General features: G+C 39.5%; 5 protein-coding genes across 7 annotated transcripts; 2 read left to right on the top strand and 3 right to left on the bottom strand.

Annotated features, from left to right (window-relative positions):
- Positions 1 to 4,707: 4,707 nt before the first annotated feature.
- On the bottom strand, positions 4,708 to 6,575 carry LOC6582175. Of its 2 annotated transcripts, none has more exons than XM_015162310.3 (2): positions 5,709 to 6,575; positions 4,708 to 5,648 (listed from the first exon to the last, which is right to left on the bottom strand). In XM_015162310.3, the coding sequence occupies exon 1, from the start codon at positions 6,480 to 6,482 to the stop codon at positions 5,751 to 5,753; it is 732 nt and encodes a 243-aa protein (XP_015017796.1). In that variant the 5' UTR covers positions 6,483 to 6,575; the 3' UTR covers positions 4,708 to 5,648; positions 5,709 to 5,750. The 2 variants fall into 2 exon arrangements, with proteins under 2 accessions (XP_015017796.1, XP_002007879.1); XM_002007843.4 differs by having other exon boundaries at positions 4,708 to 5,645.
- Positions 6,576 to 7,065: 490 nt separating this feature from the next.
- On the bottom strand, positions 7,066 to 8,838 carry LOC6582174 (succinate--CoA ligase [GDP-forming] subunit beta, mitochondrial). Its single transcript, XM_002007842.4, has 4 exons — positions 8,636 to 8,838; positions 8,416 to 8,560; positions 8,255 to 8,354; positions 7,066 to 8,109 (listed from the first exon to the last, which is right to left on the bottom strand). The coding sequence occupies exons 1-4, from the start codon at positions 8,684 to 8,686 to the stop codon at positions 7,143 to 7,145; spliced, it is 1,263 nt and encodes a 420-aa protein (XP_002007878.2). The 5' UTR covers positions 8,687 to 8,838; the 3' UTR covers positions 7,066 to 7,142.
- Positions 8,839 to 8,939: 101 nt separating this feature from the next.
- On the top strand, positions 8,940 to 10,199 carry LOC6582173 (CAAX prenyl protease 2). Its single transcript, XM_002007841.4, has 2 exons — positions 8,940 to 9,472; positions 9,530 to 10,199. Exons 1-2 carry the CDS (start codon positions 9,091 to 9,093, stop codon positions 10,030 to 10,032), a joined length of 885 nt encoding a protein of 294 aa, XP_002007877.1. The 5' UTR covers positions 8,940 to 9,090; the 3' UTR covers positions 10,033 to 10,199.
- A 93-nt stretch (positions 10,200 to 10,292) lies between these two features.
- Positions 10,293 to 11,489, top strand: LOC6582172 (bladder cancer-associated protein). The gene is made up of 2 exons (XM_002007840.4): positions 10,293 to 10,446; positions 10,613 to 11,489. The coding sequence occupies exon 2, from the start codon at positions 10,668 to 10,670 to the stop codon at positions 10,905 to 10,907; it is 240 nt and encodes a 79-aa protein (XP_002007876.1). The 5' UTR covers positions 10,293 to 10,446; positions 10,613 to 10,667; the 3' UTR covers positions 10,908 to 11,489.
- A 662-nt stretch (positions 11,490 to 12,151) lies between these two features.
- LOC6582171 (nuclear transcription factor Y subunit beta) lies at positions 12,152 to 22,324 on the bottom strand. 2 transcript variants are annotated; one of them, XM_032731604.2, is made up of 7 exons: positions 22,106 to 22,324; positions 21,780 to 21,885; positions 20,241 to 20,267; positions 18,300 to 18,497; positions 14,024 to 14,277; positions 12,720 to 13,954; positions 12,152 to 12,654 (listed from the first exon to the last, which is right to left on the bottom strand). In XM_032731604.2, exons 2-7 carry the CDS (start codon positions 21,873 to 21,875, stop codon positions 12,632 to 12,634), a joined length of 1,833 nt encoding a protein of 610 aa, XP_032587495.1. In that variant the 5' UTR covers positions 21,876 to 21,885; positions 22,106 to 22,324; the 3' UTR covers positions 12,152 to 12,631. The 2 variants fall into 2 exon arrangements, with proteins under 2 accessions (XP_032587495.1, XP_002007875.2); XM_002007839.4 differs by lacking the exon at positions 20,241 to 20,267 and having other exon boundaries at positions 22,106 to 22,323.
- Between the last annotated feature and the right edge of the window lie 752 nt (positions 22,325 to 23,076).

The following is a 23,076-nucleotide window of genomic DNA, read 5'->3' as shown; positions in this document are numbered from 1 at the left end:
AAATAATAGGCCAAAGCATTTGTTAGTTATTCCTCTATCATATTAAGAGAAATATTATATGCCGGATTCCCAAAATCCGAAAACAGAAGTACGCTATATTAGGTTTAAAAAAAAAAGATTTATAATTCACTCATAAATACAAATAAAAATTTTCAAGCTTGACTCGGTAACTAAAAGTAATTTACAATTCGTCTCGCAGAGATGATAATATTATTCAAGCATTCGCTATTCATCTGACTTACTTTCAACTTGATTCGGGTATGTATTGATAAACACACACACACATACCATATAAATCTTTATATAATACCTTAGTTAGATCACTTTTGCCATTTCAGGAAATGCAAACGCTCAGTTGAGTGGAAGAAATAAATAATAAAGCGAAGACCGGTGGCATTGAGGCGTCGAGCAAATAAAAACAAAGATTAATTTCCACTAAAACTGAAACTAAAGCAAATCTAAATCAAACAAAATTAAATAATATTTTAGCAAACAATTGTGACAGGAGATTGTGATCAATGTGCCGCTCGACTAACAAATTCCCATTTAATATTCAAGATTTGTTTTTTTGGAGCATGGCTTTTAAGTTTTTACGATTAGCATGGAAATAATTCAATTAGTTGGGCTTTTAGCCATGTTTATATTGTGCTTTTATTAACAAATAAAATACAATTATAAAATACTCTCATAAAAATCAACGCTCCAAAGCGAGTCAAACTAGTTCACTATTTAAGCAAATGCCTTAGTCAGGACCTGGCTGAATGTCAACTTTAATTGCTTGATATTTCTTCGTTTTTTTTTTTTTATTAGTCAACTACTTCTGCTACTACTAGACCGAAAAACCCATCGACTGTGCGCATAAATTTGAAACCATTTAAACATTCCATATGGCTGTATTTTGCAGTTTTCTAGTTCCATTCCGTCGCAATATGAAGTGTTAATGCCAATTAAGTTTCATAACCTAGCAAAATTAGAATATCTTGTGGCAACTTGTTCTAACTGTACCCAGTTTGCCAACCTATTCAAAATCATATTTTTACATAAATTTCATATAACTTATAGCTATTTTTTTTGGTCACCATCCGCCATCCCGTCTGGCCAGCTTTGGGCATCGTGTTTAACATTTCGATGATAATATCTGTCACTCGCACAACTCAGTATTTTTATCGTATATCTATGCTAAATATACCTATGAGCCTTTTATTATTAACTACACAATAAAACAATGCCTATGAACTGCTCAGAGTGAAGTTCATGGAACTTTTCACACTAAGCGATCATTGAGCTCAGTTTGAGAGCAACAAGATCTAAGCCAAGATCTGGAATGATGGCCCTAGAAAGAGCAGATTTATGATCCAATTCTCAAGGTAACTACTTCATGTGAGTGGTGCATGACAGCATATCTGACTATATAGAGTCTGTCCTCTGTCGTTGGTTCTCTATCGCTAACACTTTGACTACAACAAATTGGTAGAAACTGTACCTCATTTATAAATTCAGTTTGATTAGATAACTTTTTCTTGCTTTTTCACTTTGGTTATTCAATAATTTTGCTTTTGTTCTCAACATATAGAAAGTGTATACATATATACATAGTTAATGTTAAGTTATAGTTAAAGCCAGCTTAAAACATGTTTTAAATGCTAATCGAATTCTTGTCTGGCTTCTGCAAGACCTGCTCTATTTTAGACAACTAGAAGTTGCATGTTTAATGCTATGCAAATAGGAAAAAATTTGGCTGGCAGATGGCTTTCAAGAGCGTCATTAAATAAGTAAGAGTGCCACAGCTGGGAGTGCCCAACTAATAGATACTTCATGGTGAGCTGCTAAGTGAATCATTCTAGCTGGCAGCTTTCAACAGCCTATCAAAACTGAAACGATATGCTTGCTTTATTGCATTTTTGTCTAGTTCGATTGATTTATTCTGCATTTAAATTAAAACTTAAAATTTTATAGGCCAGTCTACAAAACTATGCCAAAATTTTACCCATATAGCTGCAACATACCCCAAGACAATATACCCTCCTACCCATCTATTGAAGAGTATTCAAACTCACATTTAACAGAGAACTAACTAGTATTTGTCCTGCTCAAGCTCAAGGTCGGCGGCCTTCAAGCCAGTTCCGATTTGTTCTAGAGTCATAAAAGGAAACCACTTAAGCCAGATCAACTAAATTGGGCAAGTTTATCATTTTCGGCCTCTGGTCTTGGCCATTTAAATGGGAATGGGAATGTGACTGTGTCATGAAATCAGTTCTATTTGACCACTACAAAATAGAGCGATTAAGTTTTAATTATGCACATAGAAGGCACATTTGAATGGGACAGATATAAACAGCCTTCAGCTCGAGTCCACATTTTGAGCAGTTAATCAATATTTAGAGTTCGGTTCGGTTCGGTTCGGCTCACATAACAAACGAAAGTTTGCCAGCCACAAACAAAATTTGAACCCTAATGTGTTTATCCACAAATTCATTTACGTAATCGAAAGCGCACTCTCGGTTTCTCGAATACCACAGACTTTTAGTTTCGATGCGTTCATTCACTTGATGCTGGTAACATACACCAAGAAACGGATAGAAAGAACAGAGAAAACTCTTTGAATCGAAGATGAAATACACTTCTGGCATATGGGGACTTACATATTTGGATGTCTCTCCATATATTCCTAAGATCTTTATGATGTCTATACTTGTTGCAGCTCTGTACACTTTCACTTGTATATGTGTTAGCTATATAATACTTATAATATAGAACTCAATATAAGCTTCTTCAACTCTGACTTGCGTTTTCCATAAAATAGCCATAATACCTTATAAACTTTCTCTTCAGAAAGAATTTTTTATTTATGGAAGTTCCAAAGCAATTTATCACTGTTTGATGCCGAAGAACCGGTCTAAGGCCTTTGTTAATGCTATTCTGATCAAAAATTAATTTTGGGATACCCTAAAGCCAATTAAGATACGAGTTTAGGGTATGATGTTTTTCTTAATGGCTATGTGACAGACGATCTTTGTTTTATATAAGGTATAACTTTAATATATATATATATATATATATATATATATATATATATATACAAATATATATATTCTATTAAGCTATTTCAAACGACATGCGACAGCTCTTAGAGTAATTCCTAGTCAATTACTCCCTATTGTAAAGCACTTTTACTTGTTTTTATTATGGGGCTTGTCGCTTCAGTTGGCCGCACTGACCGTTTACCTGTGCGTCATTCTATCCTTCAGACAAGTTCTCTTGGCAGCAACATTTTATGCAAATGAAAACGAAATTAGCTTCCAAAGCTTGAAAATGCCCAAATTAATAAAGAATTTACTTTGTGTTGGCGTTGTTGTTTTCTCTAATTATTTTGTTGTGTTTTTTATAAACTTTGTATATTTATTTATTTGCATTTGAATAAATACGTTTATGTTATTTTCTGTTTCTCATTCTTATTTTTAGCATTTCAAACACTCGAAATCTTCCGCTAAACATCTTGACTCTAGTTAATCCAACTACGAGTGTTGAAAATTTTTTAATTATATCTTGTCTTTAATCAAAACGTAAAAGCTTCAGCTTCTATGGTCAATTTAGAATTTGTTCTCGCAACTGTCGGCTGTGGACACGAATTGCGTTATGCGGTTTACTGAACCCGTCTGTTGACAAGTCGGCAATTAAATATATATACGATAGGTTATTATATTCTCACAGTGATTCAGATTTGTTCCGTTATTTTTTATTAATATTTTGTATTTTTCGGAATCTGTAATCGGATTTATGTGTCTGTACTAACGGCATTCGCGAATCTTGAAGTGTTTGTGAGGTCATTTGAAGTACGTTTCAGATGCATATTTGGATTGCTATTATAAATTCATAAATATATTTGAGCTTAGCACATTTTTGTTTGGCTCATCAAGGCTAGATTTGTTTTCGCTATAGCCTACCAAGCGATGAGTCAGTTGGCCAAGTATCCGGTTCGACAAGTGCTAATTAGATCTGTGCCGATTTTTACTTTTGATTTAAATTTTTATAATTTTGACCAACTCATCATTAATCCATTCATCAATGCGCATTACGTGGCTGATCTTTCACGCTTCAATAACTTTAAAGCATTTTCGACACGTCCTCACGAATTAAATAAACTATTTGCCAAGTTTGGCAACTGTATGCGTGGGTTTCATAATTCTATAGTTACATTTAGTCCGACGTGCCTGACTAATTATGCCCAAATAGACTTGAAATTTTAATTAAATTTTGATTTTGCATTTTAAGGCACCTTAAAATAACTCTAAGAGCTCAAATGTTTTAGCATTAAATAATAATAAATAATTTTGGAGGTAAGCAGCTAAATACCTAGTATTAGTACAAATACAATTATTATATGTTAAGTAAAAGTATGACAACAAATTAAAAACTCAGCTGCCCAACACATAATCGTAATTATGTCACACAAACTAAAGATGTGTCAACTCCATCCAGAAACTTGAATCGCTGTTGCACATTGCAAAGTGTTGCACAAAAGCTCAAAGCTTACCTTTTACTAATTCATTTCGCTTGTCCAACACAACTGCACGCTTATGGGAAAACTTCCCACGTTGATATTTTCGGGTCTATTGTTGTTGGTTTGCAGGTGCCTTGAACTCGCATAATACTATACATACATACATACATAATACATATAAGTATATAGAAAAATAGTCTATGCACTTCGTTTGTATACAATAAAAAATCTTTATTATTCGTCGCTTTAGCTAAAAAAGTCGTTTGTACAAAAAAGTTACACATATATGTATGTGTATATTGTAAGTTAATATGTTTGTATATATGATAAAAAACACTTTTCAATACTTTGCATATGGTACACAATTTGTATGATAGGTTGGACAAGCACTAATAGAGAGCTACTATAAATAACAGGTAAACATTTTGTAAGGTATTCAATAGCAAAGGGAATGTCTTAAATATTAAACATATTGGACGTTAACATTTCGAATTGCTTAACTACGATTCTCATTTATACTTTTTTTGGACATCGAATTCTTAACTAAGGCACTAGATTAGTAGATGTTTATGCAATCCAATTGGTGATCGTCGCATTGATATGTGAAACTAACATTGTCATAATTGTTATAAAAGGCACTTTAAGCTATAATAGCAAAGCTGTCTAATTAAGGCACGAGTGTTTCAATTGTTAGTGTTTTAGGCTCATGCGACGTCAGAAAAACAAAAGCAGGGGCAGAGGCTGGGGGGGGTGGAATTGTGCGTTAATTGAGCGCAATTTCGTATGCAAATATCTGATGTACACGCGATAATGATTCACTTGAGCTTCGTTGATGATCCGCTATTGCTGTGCTGTTGCTGCTCTTGTTATTGCTAAAATAGAGATGAAGCGTTGCAGTTGCTGTCACCAAGCGTAGAACATGCGAATGACAGTAGTTTGTGGTTTGGATGATTCATAAGTACCAACTGAAAGTCTCTTTGGATTGTATGCGGCATGGCTGGTGCGGAAATGTTTCTCTGGCAATTGCATAAACATTCAACTAGCGGCTGCATAAAACTACATTTAATTATATGGTGAGAATTCTTTGTTGAAATGTCGTGGGGACGGAATGTTTTAGTATTGTTGTTGTTTTTGTTGTTGTGTGCTGCTGTAAACAAAAAATTGAAGATTATTATCTTGGCCCAAGGTGCATACCACATCTACTTACCGATTTTATTGTCACTGTATGAAGCTGCTAATGCAAAGTGCACTAGCCACGCACAAGCTCAAAGCGAGTCTGCGACTCCTTGAACTGCAGACGCTTGCGTTGCTGCACATGCGCCTCGGTGAGGAATAATGTGGCAGCCACCAGTGTCAGCACGGTGCCCACGCATGCCATCACAAAGGACCAGCCAAACCAGTTGTTCGCATGCTCTGGCATCCATCCATTGCGGTTGCCAAACACTGCAAACACAATCACTGCAATGGCTGCACAGACTCCCGCACCCAAGAGCACATATCCAACGGAACGAATTAATGTAATGAAGTATTTCTGATCTGGTCCAGCGCAGAGGAAAAACACCAGCACACCAATGGCACTGACCAGCATGCCAATGAACGTAAGCGTATAAAAGAACTGTGTGGTTATCATGAAGGCAGGCAGCAGGAATCCACGTATCTCATCATAGCCTTTAGTAAATGGGTCATAGACCCAACGACAGCCGACGAAGAATCGACGCTGACTGTCATCGTTCACATCGGGCAGCGAACGGAAACAATGCACCCAGAGGCCCAGCTTGTCCAACTTGGCACCCGTAATGCGGTAATCACTTACAAGCCAACTGGGCGTTGCAAACGCTATGGCTATGAAGGCGAATGCGAAGATGAAGACGCCAACGCCACATGTGCCTGCTAGGGTGCGGCGCTTCATATTTACGGTGTTGTGCGGACTGGGTAAATGCTCCTGGGAATCCTCGCGTGCAAAATGTGGCGCTTTTTGCATGCTTTGTGTACGAAATTGGCAATGTTTTTTTTCACAGATTTCGAATGTTTGTTTCTTAAGCTTAGGGTGTGGACTGTAGAGTTGTATTGAGTCGCTTAGAACTCGTTCCATTGAACGGCTCGCTGGGCTGAGTCACGGAACTAGTTTACTGGTTCTGCATTTTGTTGATTTGACTTAAATATATTCTTTTTAACTCAAGATAATGAAAAATAATGTTAAGCATTGAAATATAATTTTTATAGCAAGATCTTTCAGTTAGATGCAACAATTTTAATAGATCATATTGGGAATTGTTTACAGTCTTGAAAGTTACAGCGAACCAGTTCCTAATAACAGTTTCGTCTCTGGTTAGTGGCTGGGTATCGATAGTACAGGACTGTCATGCAATCTATTATTTGGTTAGTGCTATTATTTAACAGCGGCTTGTACTGAGTTCGCTTTGGCGGCAAAACATATTTTTTTAAAACGTCTTAAACTTCTCTTATCTTCGATGACTAGTTTAAATAAATTGTTCATTGTTGTCATAATATATTGATGTATATATTGTGTAAAAGTCTTATAATTAATAAAAGGCCCATCCATGCATATTTTATCTATATATTGTACGTTTAAATGCTAAACCAATGTGTGCGTCTTTAACAATCAGGAAGTTTGTTCAGTTTAGAGGGAGGCGACTGCCTTGTGCGCAGCATCATCCAAATCACTGGCCGTCTGTATGGGCAAGCCAGAGTTCTTCAGAATTTCGCGAGCCTGGTTTACATTGGTGCCTTCCAAGCGCACCACCAGTGGCACATTCAGCTTCAATTTCTTAGAGGCAGCCACAATGCCATTGGCAATGGTGGCACAGTTGACAATGCCACCGAACACATTTACCAGAATGCCCTTCACTTTCGGATCTGAAGTGAGGATCTCAAAAGCTTTGGCCACCTGTTGCTCATTGACACCACCACCAACATCCAAGAAGTTGGCTGGCTCACCGCCATTCAGCTTAATGATGTCCATGGTGGCCATGGCGAGTCCAGCGCCATTTACCAAGCAGCCAATGTTGCCATCCATGGCCACATAGTTGAGATTATATTTGGATGCCTCTACCTCACGGGGATCGGACTCCTCTTCAGTAACGTCCATGGCAAAGATCTCCTTCTGACGGAACTGTGCATTGTCATCAAAATTCAATTTGGCATCCACGGAGATGACTTCGCCCGTGTCAGTCTCTGCCAAGGGATTGATTTCGATTTGCACAGCATCCACAGACTTAAACAGAGTATACAGTTTTTGAATCTCATCAGCACAACGCTTAATGGCGTCGCCTTTGAACTCCAGGAACTTGGCCACCTGAATTAGCTTATCTTCCGGTATCGGCTTGTCAATATCCAGTGGAACAGTCAACAGTTTCTCCGGAGTTTCCTCTGCCACAGCCTCAATGTCCATGCCGCCAGCTGGCGAAGCAATCAGCACGGGTCCATTATGTTCGCGATCGAGCAGAATACAGACATAAGTCTCTCGTGTTATATTCACGCTGCGCGCCACCATCACCTTGTTCACGAGAATTCCCGTTTTAGGCGTCTGTTTGGTAATCAGCCGATTACCTATCATCTTTTTGCTGAGCGCGAGCACATCGTTCTTGCTGCAAAGCGAAAGTACTAAGCAATTACTTGTGTTTATTATTCGGCTGTCGTTCGTCTCTCCCTCCCTTATCTACGACGCCGTTATCAATACAGAGAGGCAGCAAAAGGCCGACCGCAGACGACAGATGGAACGATGGCACTTACTTTGAGGTTATGTGGACGCCTCCCTTGAAACCATTGTCGAAGGTACCCTTGCCGCGCCCGCCAGCCAAAATCTGTGCCTTGACCACATACTCGGGACAATCTTAGATGATAATTAACAACAATTAGGGCTTATGTCAACCGGTTTATCTACGCTTGATTACCAAATGAATTGACCACTTGCGTATCGGTACTGGAGTTATCCAATACCTTGAACTGTTGTATGGCTACGCCATACTTCTGCAGTAAGTCCTTGGACTGGAACTCCAATAGATTCAGGTGTCGCACCTGCTGTTGCAACGCTGGTGCCTGGATATAAATAAACAATGCAAATGGAATTTGAGTCAAAGGTCAATTTGAGTTAACATATGATGTTAAAGAAACCTTATGAATGAGCTGACGTGTGGTGGCAGCGGCTTTAATTAATAGCGACATATTGCACTCTCAAAATGAACTGAGCTCAATATGGAAACTTAATTGTGATATGGCGTAGCTACTTTTATTGACTCAAATCATTCGGTTTGTTTAAATAACACACAACCAAACGCTGCCGCTGCCGCCGTCGTTTAACAGAGCGGCACTGAAATCAACAGACGACGTAAACGCAAAGTGAGCAACGTACGTAAAAAAGAGAAACGTCGATAGCCCAATGGATTTGTCTATGTTAATTAACATTGCTCCGTAAGAACTTAACATTAGCTACCATTTAAAGATAGGGCTTTGCCAGAATTTTATAAGCAGCTGTTTTTATTTTAAAATATAATTTAAATTTCTTTTTTGGACAATGTTTATTCAATAACTAGTAACGTTTAACTAAATAAATAATAAATTTAAGTGAAATGGCTCCTCCAATAGCTATACTGCCACCGCAGGAGACGCTGCAAAATATTCCACCCCTCATATCAGTTAGCTCCTGTATTGTTTTGGCTATCATCTATGTGGGCAGTCTCTACGTATGGAGCACCAAACACAATCGTGATCATCCGACGACAATAAAGCGACGGTTTGCCAGCGTATCATGTGTCATGGTAATCGCTCCGCTATTCGTGTATTATTTCTCATCACCACAATTGCTGGAGCGTGAGCCATTCCTGAAGTTAATTGGCTTTCGCTTGGAGGGATTATGGCAGGCGGTACTGATTCCCTATCTGCTCACAGCGCTTCTATTTCTGGGACCTATATTTGTGAACATGCAGAACGAATCGTTCAGTTCCTACTTCAGTGAGTTTGACTATCATGACACAATCAATAAATTCATGTCTTGCTTATCGCTTCTAGATATAGACTACTGGCGCGGCTCTTGCAGTAACATTATCTGGATACGTAACTTGGTGATGGCTCCCCTGAGTGAGGAATTCGTCTTTCGCGCCTGCATGATGCCACTTATTTTACAAAGTTACCCGCCAATTACTGCCGTATTTATTACACCCCTATTCTTTGGTGTTGCTCACCTGCATCACATTGCCGAGAGATTGAGCATGGGCATGGAGCTTAGTACCGCGTTGCTAATCGGTGTGTTCCAGTTCACCTATACGACTCTCTTTGGCTTCTATTCGGCATATTTGTTTGCTCGCACGGGACATTTTGTAGCACCTCTGTTGGCTCACGCTTTGTGCAACCATATGGGATTGCCTGACGTGCAGGATCTTTGGCAGCAGAATCTGTGGCGACGCGTTTTTGCGATAGTTTTGTATGTAGTGGGGCTTGTTGGTTGGATTTTCCTGCTGCCCATCGCTACTGAACCGTCGCTGTACAGCAATAAGCTTTATTGGAATGTCTAAAGGCCAAAAAGGAAATATTGTAATCATTGTATTGTTGCCATATTCTAGAGTTCATTGTCTCATACGTACATAAAGGTTTATGTATATTATTTAGTCATATCATAGAAAACCGACTGTACAATGTATTAATAAGTCTTCCGTTAAATAAACAGTAGCTATTTTTAGAATCAGTACAAATCATCATTCCGCGGCAATCGTGTGGAGCATTGTTTCTTGTCACGACTATCGATATTAGTGTGAAAAATCACGATAAGTCTGCAGCTGCAAAATGCGATAACGATAGCGCAGTACATATGTATAAAATGATTTGAGAAATTAAGAAGCATGAGCAATGTGTGATAACAAATATACGCACAATAATCTGACGCTGAAATTAGCAACGAGCAACCCAGACAACAGCCGGATTTGAGTAAGGTAAGTGCCATATGCACGTATGCAATTGTGTGACCGATGCGAGACACACACACAACTGTGACCCAAACAACAACAGCAAGGCAAATAAATACTGCTGACGTCTCGCTCGTCCCCAGGACTTACTATGTATTATCTCAATTACAGTCAGACTTCTTAATGCTTTCAGCAATAACAACAACACGACTGAGATATAAACGACACGTCAACATAGCGGCCTGAAAATGTATTGCCTGCAGTGTTTACTACCCGTCTTACTCATACCAAAGCCCACAAATCCAGCGCTGATGGAGACGCACGTCATGTTCATAGTACTCTATTTGATAGGCTTCTTCCTGGAACGAAAGCCGTGTACAATCTGTAGCCTAGTATTTCTCACTGCCGTCTCACTCATCTGCTACAGCGGCGTCGGCAACTGCATCTTCTGGGGCAGCTGCGAGGGTCATCATTGTGAGAATGGCTAGATGCCGTGCCCAAATTCAGAGCAAATAGTCAACGAAGTCGAGGCGGAATGCAGGAGTGCTAATTAATTAAATTCGTTCGCGTTTGCTACAGCTTTACAATACATACAATTTGCATAAACAAACAAACAATCAGTGATAAAAGTGAGTGAGTCTACAAAAGAGAAGAGGAGAACGTACGTGAATGTTTGTCAACAAACAACAAACTCTATTTATCTGCCCGCCCCACAAGGAAAGCCAATAACAATAATTATTCCATCCCAACGCATTCGATATTAGCGGCCTCTTCAAAATGTATTTTAATTTAGCTAAATTTTTGTACCACCCCTTCCCTTAGTCCTGCAATCTAAAATTTGTATTCATTGTTTTTATAATTTCTTCTTTAGAATTAGTAGAAGCGAAGTTAAAGCAAGCGCTACAAAATGTATTGTAAATTTTTCTGATTATGCGAGAGCAAAGTTATACCCGTCAATGCAAACTTACGATTAGTCATATTTATATATATTTAAATAAACCAATTGTAAACAATAGTAAAACCTAAATAATAATACTGTGCGTCCTTTGTTGCGCCAACGAACGTCTTAATCGGTTGTTTCCCACATATTGTATATATAAATATACATACACACGTGCATACACACATACATTGACACTAATCATTGATTGATATATTGTATAAAAATAATCAAACAGTAAAAAAATTGTTGGATTTTTTTTACGACTTGCACTTTGTAAATTTACTTTAAGCAACGACAAATTTTTCAAATTTGTTTCGAAACGAAATTAATATAATAATAATAAAAACAAAAAAAAAAACTTAACGAAATGGAAGAATATTTAATACAAAAAAATTAAATTAAAAAATAAAACAATTTATTGACGCTATAGCTAACAAATCGTTTTTATCTTAAGTGCAAGCTTTGCAGCTAGTGATTATTGATAGTTAGAAGATCGAGATTAAGCAGCTCAATAAGTTAAGATTTGTGTGTGTATTTTAAGTGTTTTAAATAACCTTTTCTAATCTACTCTGCACTCACTAAAATATTTTGCAAAAATCTAAATAATTTTCCACTCTAATTAACAAAAATACATTTTTCACTTTTGATTTCCAATTATCCACAATTTTATTCACTTCAAAATGTATGTATATAAAAAATGTACAATTTGATTAATTGTTGGTAAATTTTCGTTTGTTTGTTTTACTTACTAACAACTACTAAAAAAGTATTAAAAATAAAATACTAGAATTTATATACAAATTTAAATCGGATTTATTTGTGAAAAAATAAGGGGGACGAAAAGAAAACAACTCAAAACGTTAGAAATTGATTCCAAAAATATTGTTCACAAAATTCGAGGAGACCGATTGGAATATTTATACATACAATATTTTTACGAAAATATACAAATACATAGGATATACATATATATATTTTAAAAGATTATATAAAGTTATAGATAGACAGTTATAGAGAAAAAGGAGATACAGAGATTTTCTTTTTAAACCAAAACGTAAAATTTCCTTCGATTGACATCTTCAGTTTTTTTTTTTTTGCGTTTTGGGGGCTGCTACAGATGTTTGTTTGTTGTTATTATTGTTTTGGAATCGAGCAAAGGATGACGACACAGTTACACGGTTTGATATAGAAAAAACGATAACGACGACGACGACCACAACGAGGATTCGATTCACAGAGCAGCAATCACAGGCGTGTTGTTGTTGTTACTTAAACGGAACGAGGCTGAACAACTGCAAGGAAAAAGAGAAAGAGAGTTAGATGTGGGGTCTACATTAGATAAGTCTGGGAGTCTTACAGTGTGGTCGCTGAGACTCCTCAGAGGCGGCACCACCCTCGGCTGGCTGCATCATGGGCACGGGAATGCGCACGGGCTGAGCCAGGCTGCGTCCGAAGACCATGCGACCGAACGGCACCTGTGGTGGCTGATCGACCATGGGTGGTGTCATGGTGTCGCGTGGCTGCTCAGGCAGAGGCTGCAGAATCAAGCGCTGGATTTGCATATGGGGCATTTGGTCCTCTTGCTGTTCTCTGGACTCCTGCTGCTCCTCACGCTGCTGCTGCTGCTGCTGCTGCTGTTGCTGCTGCTGCTCCTCGGACTGTTGCTGGCTGGGCTGGGGCTGGGGCTGGGTTTGAGCTGGTGCAGCAACTGGAGTGGACTGCTCGCCAGGTGCCATGGATGTCTCAGAGTGCTCTTCCTCCTCCTCGTTGTTATTCTCATTGGAACCAGCAGCATCCTCAGCGGTCAGGCGACGCAGCTCGTCGGTGAAACGATCCTCGGCCATGCGCTGAATGTTGCGCAGATCGTCGGCGGTGATGCCCACACGCTGCAGTGCCATACCCAGAGGCATGTGCTGGATCTGAATCTGTGGCATCTCACGCTGGGGCATCTCACGCTGGGGCATCTCGCGCTGCAGCAGCTCACGCTGTGGCATCTCGCGCTGTGGCATCACACGTTGTGGCATCTCACGCTGATCCTCCTGCTCGCGGGTCACATCGTTGCCCAAGTCCAGTTGGCGGAAAGGCAGCTGGTGCATATGAATGCGCACGGTCTGGATTTGGGGCTGCTGTGGCTGCTCCTCCATGCGTGGGGCTTGCATCACCTGTGGTGGCATGGGCGGGCGCATGGGCAGGTGCTGGAACGGAGGCGGCAGCTGGCGGATGATGAACGAACCCTGTTGGGGCAGCTGCTGCTGCATCGCTGGTGGCATCATGCGCTGGGGCATGTGGGTGAGTGGCATCTGGTCGGGAATGCGGCCAAAGGGAATGGGCACACGCTGGAATGGTATGAACATGGGACGCATTGGCTCGACCTCCTCCTCGGAGTCCTCCTCCTCCTCACGCTGGCGCTTGGCCTCCTTCTCCTCCTTATCGTCGCCGCCGTCGCAGTAAATAGAAATACGTTCGCCGGTGATGCGCGCCTTCTTTGGATCGGTGGTCAGATTGACGCCAAAAGGCAGCGCCACGGTCTTCGAGGGTGAGTCAACAATCTCCTCGGCATGCTTGCGCTCCACGACACAGTTCATGCGGGATCTATAAATGAGTAATGTCATCATATATTAGCCGACCTCGCCAGCATTTGTCTCTGCTATATTTGCTTACTTCTTGTTGTTGCGCAGGATGGCAGCGGCCAGATCGCTCAAGTCCAGCTCGAGCGGCATCTTGCCTGGGAACTTTTGCATCTCCTCGGGCTCATCGCTCTCCGAGTAGGTGTTGTCGTGCTCATTGAGATTGCGCTCAATGCCTTCGTTCTTTGACTCCGTCTTCTTTTCGATTGCGGCCTCATCGTGATCGAGATTCTGCAAATCCTCACCAGCCTCGGATTTGCCCAGCAAAGCTTCAGCTCTGGGCAGTTCCTGTAAAGACAAAAGAGAACGTTAGCATTTTGAAAATTCCAAAAATTTCAAGGCTTTCAGTCGGTTTTCGACTAGGAAATGTATTTGTCGCATTTTGTTGCTCATTTAACGTTTTTTATATTTTTTCTTGCTTTTGACTTTTTGTTAGAAACCACTTAAAATGGCTTGGGCCATCAAGCACGTACTGGCAATTTACATATACTGCCACAGTGGCTGCAATTGTTATGTGCCACTAACAATGCGACGTTGTCGTCAGAAGATGTGACCCCAACCTAGATACTAAAATACGTCAGACGCAACTGTGACTGAAACCAAAAGTAAAATGCCATCAAATTTGAAAAAAAAAATACGAAAAACAAACAAATAAACAAATACATATTACATAAGCATACACCTGGTGTGTGTGTGTGTCTAAAAAAAAACTCACACACAAAAGCAAAATTTAAATAATTTGTTGAGCAAAACAACAAAAAGCTCATTAATTCAATGCGAGGCAGCGCTCGCTGCTGCTGATGATGATTGATAGTGGGCCAAGTGGCAGAGGGAGCTGAGACCGGGGCTGCGACTGTGGTTGGGGCTGGGGCTGAGACTGTGTGGGTGTGCAGGTTTTGAGTACCTGGCTAAGCCGTCGCCAGCGGCAATCACAGCTATATAAATATATCCGGTAGCTGATGGCTTTCAGACCTGACATTGGAATATGAGTTAAGGGAAGAGTTATTAGCTAATTGGACAGCTGCAATTGTCAATGCAAAACAGATTTCAGACGAAGCTAACAATGCTAAAGTGCATAAAATCTAATTAGCTCAAGATGGGAATTCGTTGAGCATTGCCAAAGGCCAGCTTCATTAGTGCTTAATGAGGCGCACTCGATGTTTGCCTTAATGATGCAGCAGATGCTGCATCGTCCGCTCAAGTGCTTCTTAGAAGCATAAGCGTTTGTACAACTCATCTCGAGCTGACTCATTGCGTTTCGCCCGAAATCAAACAACGAAATTTCACTCAGAAAAGCAGAAAAGCAGAAATATGAGTAACTGAAACTAAAACTGAGCTCCAACCCGTTTGACTGGCTCCGAAACGAAGTCAGCGAGTCGTGAGTCTCTGCCTCTGCCTCTGCCTCTGTCTCTGCCTCTGCCTACACCTCTGTTCCAGTTTCAGTGCCTGACACCACTTAGTCAATTGCTAAACTCCCAACTCCGGTTTACGGCTCAATTTTGTTTCTTTCTGTTAATTGTGTTTTCGTTTTGTTTTGCTATGCTGTGCTGTTGTTTATTCATTTTGTATTTTGCCTCTCAGCCGAGTTTCAAGGCCAGGTGAGACGAATCGCAATCTGTTACACCAGTACAGAATAGAACATTGGCGAGCATTAAAAGCTAGACACGTCGCTGTCGCAGACATTAAGATGACAATTAAACGATTACAAATTGAACGTCTGTGTGCAATTACTTTTTAGCCCGACTGTCTGTCTGTCTGTCTGCGCTATTTTTAGCATTGACGCAAGTGCCATTTTTTCCCCCAATAAAATTGATATTCTAGTTGCGTAGAATTTCCTTTAGAAAATCGTAGCATAATTAAAATGTTCAGCAGGCAACTGGCAAAGTGTTTGCAAATTTGCACAACACAGCCACAGCAATTATAAATCATCTATGACTGTGTGTGTGTGTGTGTGTGTGGATTGGCATTACATAATCTTCAGTTGGAGCCATAAGTTTCTGGCTTTGTTTGCGTGCCCAAAACGAAAGACTTAAGCGCGCAACTTGCCTTAAATGGCAAACAGTCAACGCGTCTTCCACTGCGTCTCTTTTGATCTATGCGAGAGTGTGTGTGTGTGTATGTGTGTTGACGACTTACAAGTTTTCTTACTGCCTGTCTGTCTGACTGTCTGTCTATTTGTGTGACGGTGCCAAGCGGCGCCAGCCGGCAAAAAGTGACAGCAAATACATTATGGCTGCTGCCTCTGCCGCTGCCGCTGCCGCTGCTCTCTGCTGCCGCAGCTGATGATCTCTGGCATTTGCCGCGCCCACGCCCGCCCCGCCGCGCTTGAGCAGCTCACTAAGTGTGTGTGTGCAGCTTCAAAGCTGCTTTTGTGCCATGCACCGACACATTGCAACATGCTGCTGCCGCTGTTGCTTCTGTGGCTGCTGCTGCTGCTTTCACTTTGGCTCTGGCTGCCATTTGATTCGCAATTGTTAGCCACTGATGATGATTATGTCGCAAGCTGCTCCCAGCTTTGCAGCTCAGCTTGTCCACTTAAGCGTCAAATTATGGGAATTTCGCTTGATTGAATTTTGTACATTGCACCAACGGCTTTACATAAGCTCCCCACACAAAAAGCTGCTATATATAGAGAGTTTCTATTTCGTTTCAGTTTTATGTTGTTTTTGTTTGGGTTGAATAACCTGCTCCCAATTGGCAGCATTAAAATGACGTTGCTATTTTTATTAGTATTATTAATTTTGGTCTTGATTGTTTTCCATCAAATTAAATTTAATTACCGCTGCATATTTATCTATGCATTTAATTAGTTTTATTGTTTGCTATGGGCGCTTTCATTGCACGTTAATTGAATATTGATGATGCCATGCAAATGCTAGAGTCATATATCATGTATCTAAGAAATATGAACGCTGTATCGGCAGCCATTAAATTTGAATTATGTGGCATATAGACAAAGGCTGCACAGTCATCCAAGCCAAGTAGTCAACTATATATATGTATACATATATATATACAGCCATACACCCATATAACACTGGCACTTGGCTTATACCATATGGGATTGTTATGGTACGGCTATTTGGGCTTTAATGGGCTACTTTGATTACATGAAGTGAAATTTCTCAAGGAAGCACGCAACACGCTAATTCAATTTGCACTTATACAATTTTAAATGAATATGAATATGAATGCATGAATGTGCGAATGTGAATGTGCATTCAATTGCCTTGCTTATGCATGCAATGTGGTAAAACATTGCGCTATCAACTATATACATACATATGTGTATATATGGTATATATGTATGTGTTTATACAACTTGTAGCGTTGCGGATATCATTAATTCGATCTTGTGTTGACAGCAAAGGTTTGCAGTTCGCCATATCGAGGGCTCACTGTGTTGGCACCTTGTAGATATTTGATTTATGGCTTTCTCAAGATATTCTCTAGATTATTCAATGATTTCTCATCAGCAGCTGGTAGAGTGCATTATATAAAACAGACTTTAACTCTAAAGACACACATACATACATACATATATGACTGAGTATTTATAGATTAGTTCTAGAGCTGAATAAACAGCCTGCATAATCAGAAAGTTTTCCAACTAACTCTTCCTCTTTTATTTAGTTTCTTACTCAACTGCTACAGACTGATTCAGTGCAGTATGTTTTATTTTATTGTTTACCTAATGCAATTCAAATTGCTATAAAAGCACAAACAACTTCCAATCACTTTTGCTATCAATAAACGCTAAACGCTCATTGGGTTTTTCCATTATTTAACTCTGAAATGTCCCCTCGGTGCAGCTGTTTTGATGCTAACTACAACAGTGCATGCTAAAATATTGTTTACCCATTTGGCAGCTAATAGTGCGTGCAATCAGTCAATAGTAATGCGAAGGCAATGTACCTGCTGGGAACAATCAGCCGACACGCATCTATCAGCCATATTCATAAAGCTATACATGTGTATTTATATGCGGACATTTTCCGGTAATTATCATTAATTTGCCTTTATAATTTGACTGTTGCCGTTGAAAATTTGCTTTGGCGTGCGCAACGAACGATGCAAAAAGCAATAACGGCCATAAAAATATTATGAACATTAGGTAATCATATAAATTTTAGACATATGTACGTATATATGTATATGCGATAAGCGACGCGCAAAAGCTGACACCGACTGATACGAAATGTTGTTCCCCCAATCTGCTTCTCTCTCTCTATTGCTCCCTCTCTCTCTCTCTCTCTCTCTCTCATCAAATCTTGTTTAGCTGCGCATTGAGGCGTTCAACAGTCACTTACCTTGCTCACCTGCTGCAGCGTTTCCAGCATTAGCTCCTTCTCCAGCACCGAGTCCAGGGCCTGCACCTGATCACAGGAGGCCTTGGCCTGCAGATACGACGAGGCCAAAATGAATGAGCCCAGTATGAACGACGATACGACTATGGTAAAAGCCGTGATCTTGGCTATTTTCACCGAATTCGCTTGACGCTTGTACGCCTGCAAGCAAAAGCAACAATCAAGATTAGTTTTTCAATATAAATAATATGTAGTTGTATAGAGTTTTTCGATTCCAGACTACGATTATTAACCAGCTACAATTAAAAAGTAAAAGTGTTACGTGCTCTGTTGGCGTTGACCTTAAGATCGAGTAAAAGCATTGACCTTGCACAATTTTGTTACTGTTTGTGGCTCACGTTTCAAAATGCAGAGTGCAAGGTGCCCGAAGAAACAGAAAACATATACGAAAATGAGGTTAAATAAGTTGAATGTTAAGGTAAGATTAATACAGTTATAGCAAAAGAAAAACAGACAATAGTAAAAGCTCTCTGAGTCAGCATAAATAGATTTTGTGAGCATATATTGAAATGAGCTTAGATATCTTTGAATATGCAAAATGCTTGACAAATATTTGCTCAATTCTTGTACGTGCAAAAATTGACAAGTTTTTGCTAAAACTAGCTTTCTATGGCATACGATGATTTGTCGATATTTGTGTAGGTCTTATGATGTAAGCTATTGATCAAGTCTACGACAATATTGATTTGGCATGGAGTGTGGAACGGATAGACATACAAACAGATGTATAGAGGCAGACGGACATGCTTAAAATCGGAGGAATTTAGCTTTATGGACAAACAGCTGGGCAAATGGACAGACATGTATAGAAACTCAATACAGCCTTAGAGTAAAGTCTATGATTGAGCTCTGTGAAATCGTCTTTTAGCTGCTATGGACATAGATTTTTCCAGAACTCATATACCACATCTAAGCACACAATGATTGGAAGACATCTTTATAGACAAACAGCTGGATGATACGATCAGACATTAAAATAAACTTCATTTAACCTTATAATAGAGTCAAATATATTCATATTTACGAAATAGTCTCTCAGCTGCCATTATATCATATCTCTGCCCACAATCTATATAGCCTTCTACCAGGCGGGCAAACAGCTGAATATTCAGACCCACATGGATTGGACTGGAATTTATTTTAATGGACAAACAGCTGGACATGCCTAAATAGGAATTCAATTCAATCGTCGTCCAGCTGCTCTCTAGCCTTTTAGCATATGTTATGCACAAGAAATCGAAACAAAAGGCTATAAACATGTACACATATATTAAATATATATGCATATATAAAACTTGCATAACAGGAAATACTTAACAAAAAAAGAGACAAACAGAAAAAACCGCAAAAATTTTGTTGAGGAAATAAAAAGGCCAACAGCAAGCAGTGCTCGAAAAAGCAAAAACAAAAACAAAATAGAAAAGAAAAGAAGACGAGACTTAACGCCTTTTTTAAAGTTTGGCGTGGGTGCAGTCAGTCAGGTGAGGCACCTCTCTGTGTGTGTGTGTATGTGTGATGTGCAGCGAAATGTGCAATTTTACACCTTTAGATTGTGGCATAGTATGTTACTGCGTGTGTATTGTGCCCATTTTTTGTTGTTTTTTGTTCGTTGCTATTGTTGTTGCGAAAGTGAGTCGCAGTCGAAGACATCGCCGATGTATAAGTATTAAAGTGAAGTGAAGTGAAGTGAAGTGAAGTGAAGTGCTATTTGGTGAATGTTAGGCACAGCTACAACAACAACAAGCATACATCTATAATATAATGAAGCAGAGAAAAAACAACGGCTGCTGCTCGTTACTGTTGATAAGTTTTGTTGTTGCTGCTCATTATTTGTGTAGCTGGCGGTTGGGTGCAGTGAAAAGACAAAAGACTTGAGCGACAAACCTGATGATTAAAGTTAAAAAATCCCAGCTGTGGTTTACATATTTTATTGTTGTTGTTGTTGTTGTGTGTAGTGCGAGGTGTTGGTAGAAGTTATATAAAAAAATTTGATTTTCATATTTTGTTGATTGCCAATCGGAGTTTTATTTTTTATTTTTATTTGAAGTGTGTGAGAGGCAAACAATTTATTTTGTGGTTGGTGGACAAAGGCGCACACACGCACACACAAACACACAGACACATACACATAAAATGAGAGAAAAACAAAAGGTTAATGAGTTGGTTGCATGAAGGTTTCAAATGATGCTTAAAGCTAAGGCCACAGTGAAAGCTGCAGGTCTAACTACAACACTTGAAGGCTGACACAAGGCAGATGACTCTGAAGATCAACTGATGACAGTGGCTACAAAAAGTAGTGTTCCAGATCTGTACCATAGATTCTGTAGGTATCTTCAAGCTATAGCCGGCTAAATCTTGTTCAAATCTTTAGTTCAGTTCACTTCAATTCAATTTACCTCGAGCAGCTTTCACTGCGGCTGCTGTGCGCTTGCTGCACAATTTATGGCTGATGCGGATGTACGAAATGCAAATGTGCAAAATGCATTTTTTATGCAAATTTCAAATCAATTGCAGCCCACATAGCGCCCAGTTCTTGCTCGGCTGCAATATAATTGCGCCAGTTTTTTCTCCGTTTTAGCTGCCTGATGCTGTCATGTCGCATTCGAATTGTTTGTGTTTATCATTATGAGGTTTTGTATTTACAGTCGTGACTATTGTATTAGATCTTAAATTTGGTTTCCAACTGGTTTTCTATTTGCCCAGCTCAAATGCTTCGCCGCAAATGGGTACAAATCTATTCACACTTTGCTGAGAATTGCGCTGTGCCCATTTGCAGGCTGCAGACTGAGCTCAACTGAGCTGTGCTTTTGTTTTTGATTTATTTATTTCAGTTGGATTTTTTCTTGTTTCTTTTTTTTTTCTTTATTGTTTTCCATTCGTCTTAAAATGTCAACGTCGCGAACAATTGTCAAAGCTGTGCACGATGCATGCCTTTGCCCAAGTACCGGGTCATAATAATTGCAAAAAAATTGCATTAAAATTATTATCTGCAGCCAAATTGCTTATGCATGCAGTTGCAAAGTCGACGTAGTTAGGGAAAATGATCACGTGCAGTCAGGCAGTCCAGTCCGGCAGACAGAGGCAATGTTCACATTGCTAAAGATGCAGACAACGACATATTGCGCATACGCGCCGTTTGCCCGCAACGGATGTGCCGGCCAATCGAATGACCCTGGCATTTTTTGTATTTATTTATTTTACGACAGCAGCTGCGTTGGGCTGTGGCCAAGTAACGCTTGGATCGCCGCTGACCCGCTTCTACACAGCTCAGACAAAGTTAGCGCAAATAATTGCCAGACTCAAATGACATATGGAAATTGTAATTATGCTAGCCATTCAACAATGACAAACGCAATCAACCAACAAATATATACATAATCATAATTTCTATCCATTTTATGTGTCTTCAGTATATTTACTCACCGGTGGCGGTTCGCTGGCGGTGCTGTACACCTCGCTAGCCGCATAGTCGGGCTTCATTTGCACGGTAGCCATGGATACGTTATCCTTCTCGGTCATCTATTATGCACTATAAAATAAATACATACATAAAATTGATTTGCTTTGTCTTCACACCTTTCCAAAAGTCTGATTGTTTGTTTTTTTACTAGTTGTATTTCATTTTAATGCACACAGTTTTAGTAAATTTTTCATGCACTTTCCAAAATTGTTTGTACAAAATTTCACTTTTATAATATTTTAATTTTTGTTTTTGGATTCATTCTCTCCATTTTTCGTACTCCACTTACGTTGAGATTTATTTTGTTGTTGGGTGTTTTAATGTAAAAAGTAAAAGGAGTTCAGTTTATTTATTTATATACGTGTATATTGGTTGGAACGTTTTTGGTTGCGGTTTCAAAAAGTTGTCTGGCCAACTTTTGCAGAGCTCCGCCAGGTGGATAAAGAGAGAGAAAATAGTACGTCTTTGTTGTACGACTGCCACTCGCCGTCTGAGGCCAGAAACGCGTTTCATTTCAGATTTTTCTACCAGATTTAAAACTTTTTTCGTCTGTCGGCGTCGACTGCACGGCCACAGATACATACGAAAGCGCAGCTCACACGCACACACACAAACACGCGCGCACACATACAATAACAAGCATTCACTCACACTCACACGTTGAGCAAGTACACGATCGGCGGCAGCAGCAAAAAAGCACGAACAAGAAACAAATAAAAATAAGAGTAAAACTAAATACACACACAAGCACACACAAACACACACACACACATGGCACTTACAATCGCTTGATAATGTGTATATATGATATATGCATGTATATATTTTTGTTTTGGCAGTCGAGCTTGACTGCGAGCTTAAGAGCTTTCGGGTGCGGCTTATTGGCTCGCCAGAGCAGCTACGCAGCAATTTTTTCGTGTAGACCATTAAGGTACAAATTATATTACAAATATATTCGGGATACCCTAGGGTAAAGAGCATTAGAATTTAGTCATGAGATATGTAACGCATAGAAGAAACGCTAAACTCTTTTCTCTAGCTAATTGGTGTACCCAGTAAAAACTTGTTTTCCGAGTTAGCTAGCAATACTTTAAGCAGATCAAACTACTATAAATAATGCGCAATAAATAAAATTAAACGAAAATCAAGTTTTTAATTGCTGGAAAGTTTTGGTCTATTCTAAATTTTCTCGAACAATCTTTGCTATGAATAGCTTCTAAATGGAATTTCTATCATATCAATTAGATGCTTAGCACTAAG

This window comes from Drosophila mojavensis, unplaced genomic scaffold, assembly GCF_018153725.1.
Source record: "Drosophila mojavensis isolate 15081-1352.22 unplaced genomic scaffold, ASM1815372v1 contig_74, whole genome shotgun sequence".
Taxonomy (NCBI): domain Eukaryota; kingdom Metazoa; phylum Arthropoda; class Insecta; order Diptera; family Drosophilidae; genus Drosophila; species Drosophila mojavensis.
Note: the sequence above shows the minus strand (reverse complement) of the source record. Positions and strands in the feature narration are given on the sequence as shown.

What these genes read in the sequence shown, in the direction of transcription:
- LOC6582175 (XM_015162310.3), bottom strand. Translation starts at nt 6,482, where the DNA reads ATGCAAAAAGCGCCACATTTTGCACGCGAGGATTCCCAGGAGCATTTA.
- LOC6582174 (XM_002007842.4), bottom strand. Translation starts at nt 8,686, where the DNA reads ATGTCGCTATTAATTAAAGCCGCTGCCACCACACGTCAGCTCATTCAT. An exon ending in GCAAGTGGTCAATTCATTTG is followed by an intron (nt 8,355 to 8,415) that starts GTAATCAAGCGT and finishes TTATCATCTAAG; the next exon opens with ATTGTCCCGAGTATGTGGTC. An exon ending in GGCGTCCACATAACCTCAAA is followed by an intron (nt 8,110 to 8,254) that starts GTAAGTGCCATC and finishes TTCGCTTTGCAG; the next exon opens with CAAGAACGATGTGCTCGCGC.
- LOC6582173 (XM_002007841.4), top strand. Translation starts at nt 9,091, where the DNA reads ATGGCTCCTCCAATAGCTATACTGCCACCGCAGGAGACGCTGCAAAAT. An exon ending in ATCGTTCAGTTCCTACTTCA is followed by an intron (nt 9,473 to 9,529) that starts GTGAGTTTGACT and finishes TATCGCTTCTAG; the next exon opens with ATATAGACTACTGGCGCGGC.
- LOC6582172 (XM_002007840.4), top strand. Translation starts at nt 10,668, where the DNA reads ATGTATTGCCTGCAGTGTTTACTACCCGTCTTACTCATACCAAAGCCC.
- LOC6582171 (XM_032731604.2), bottom strand. Translation starts at nt 21,875, where the DNA reads ATGACCGAGAAGGATAACGTATCCATGGCTACCGTGCAAATGAAGCCC. An exon ending in CGCTGCAGCAGGTGAGCAAG is followed by an intron (nt 14,278 to 18,299) that starts GTAAGTGACTGT and finishes TTGTCTTTACAG; the next exon opens with GAACTGCCCAGAGCTGAAGC. An exon ending in GGAGTCTCAGCGACCACACT is followed by an intron (nt 12,655 to 12,719) that starts GTAAGACTCCCA and finishes TTTTCCTTGCAG; the next exon opens with TTGTTCAGCCTCGTTCCGTT.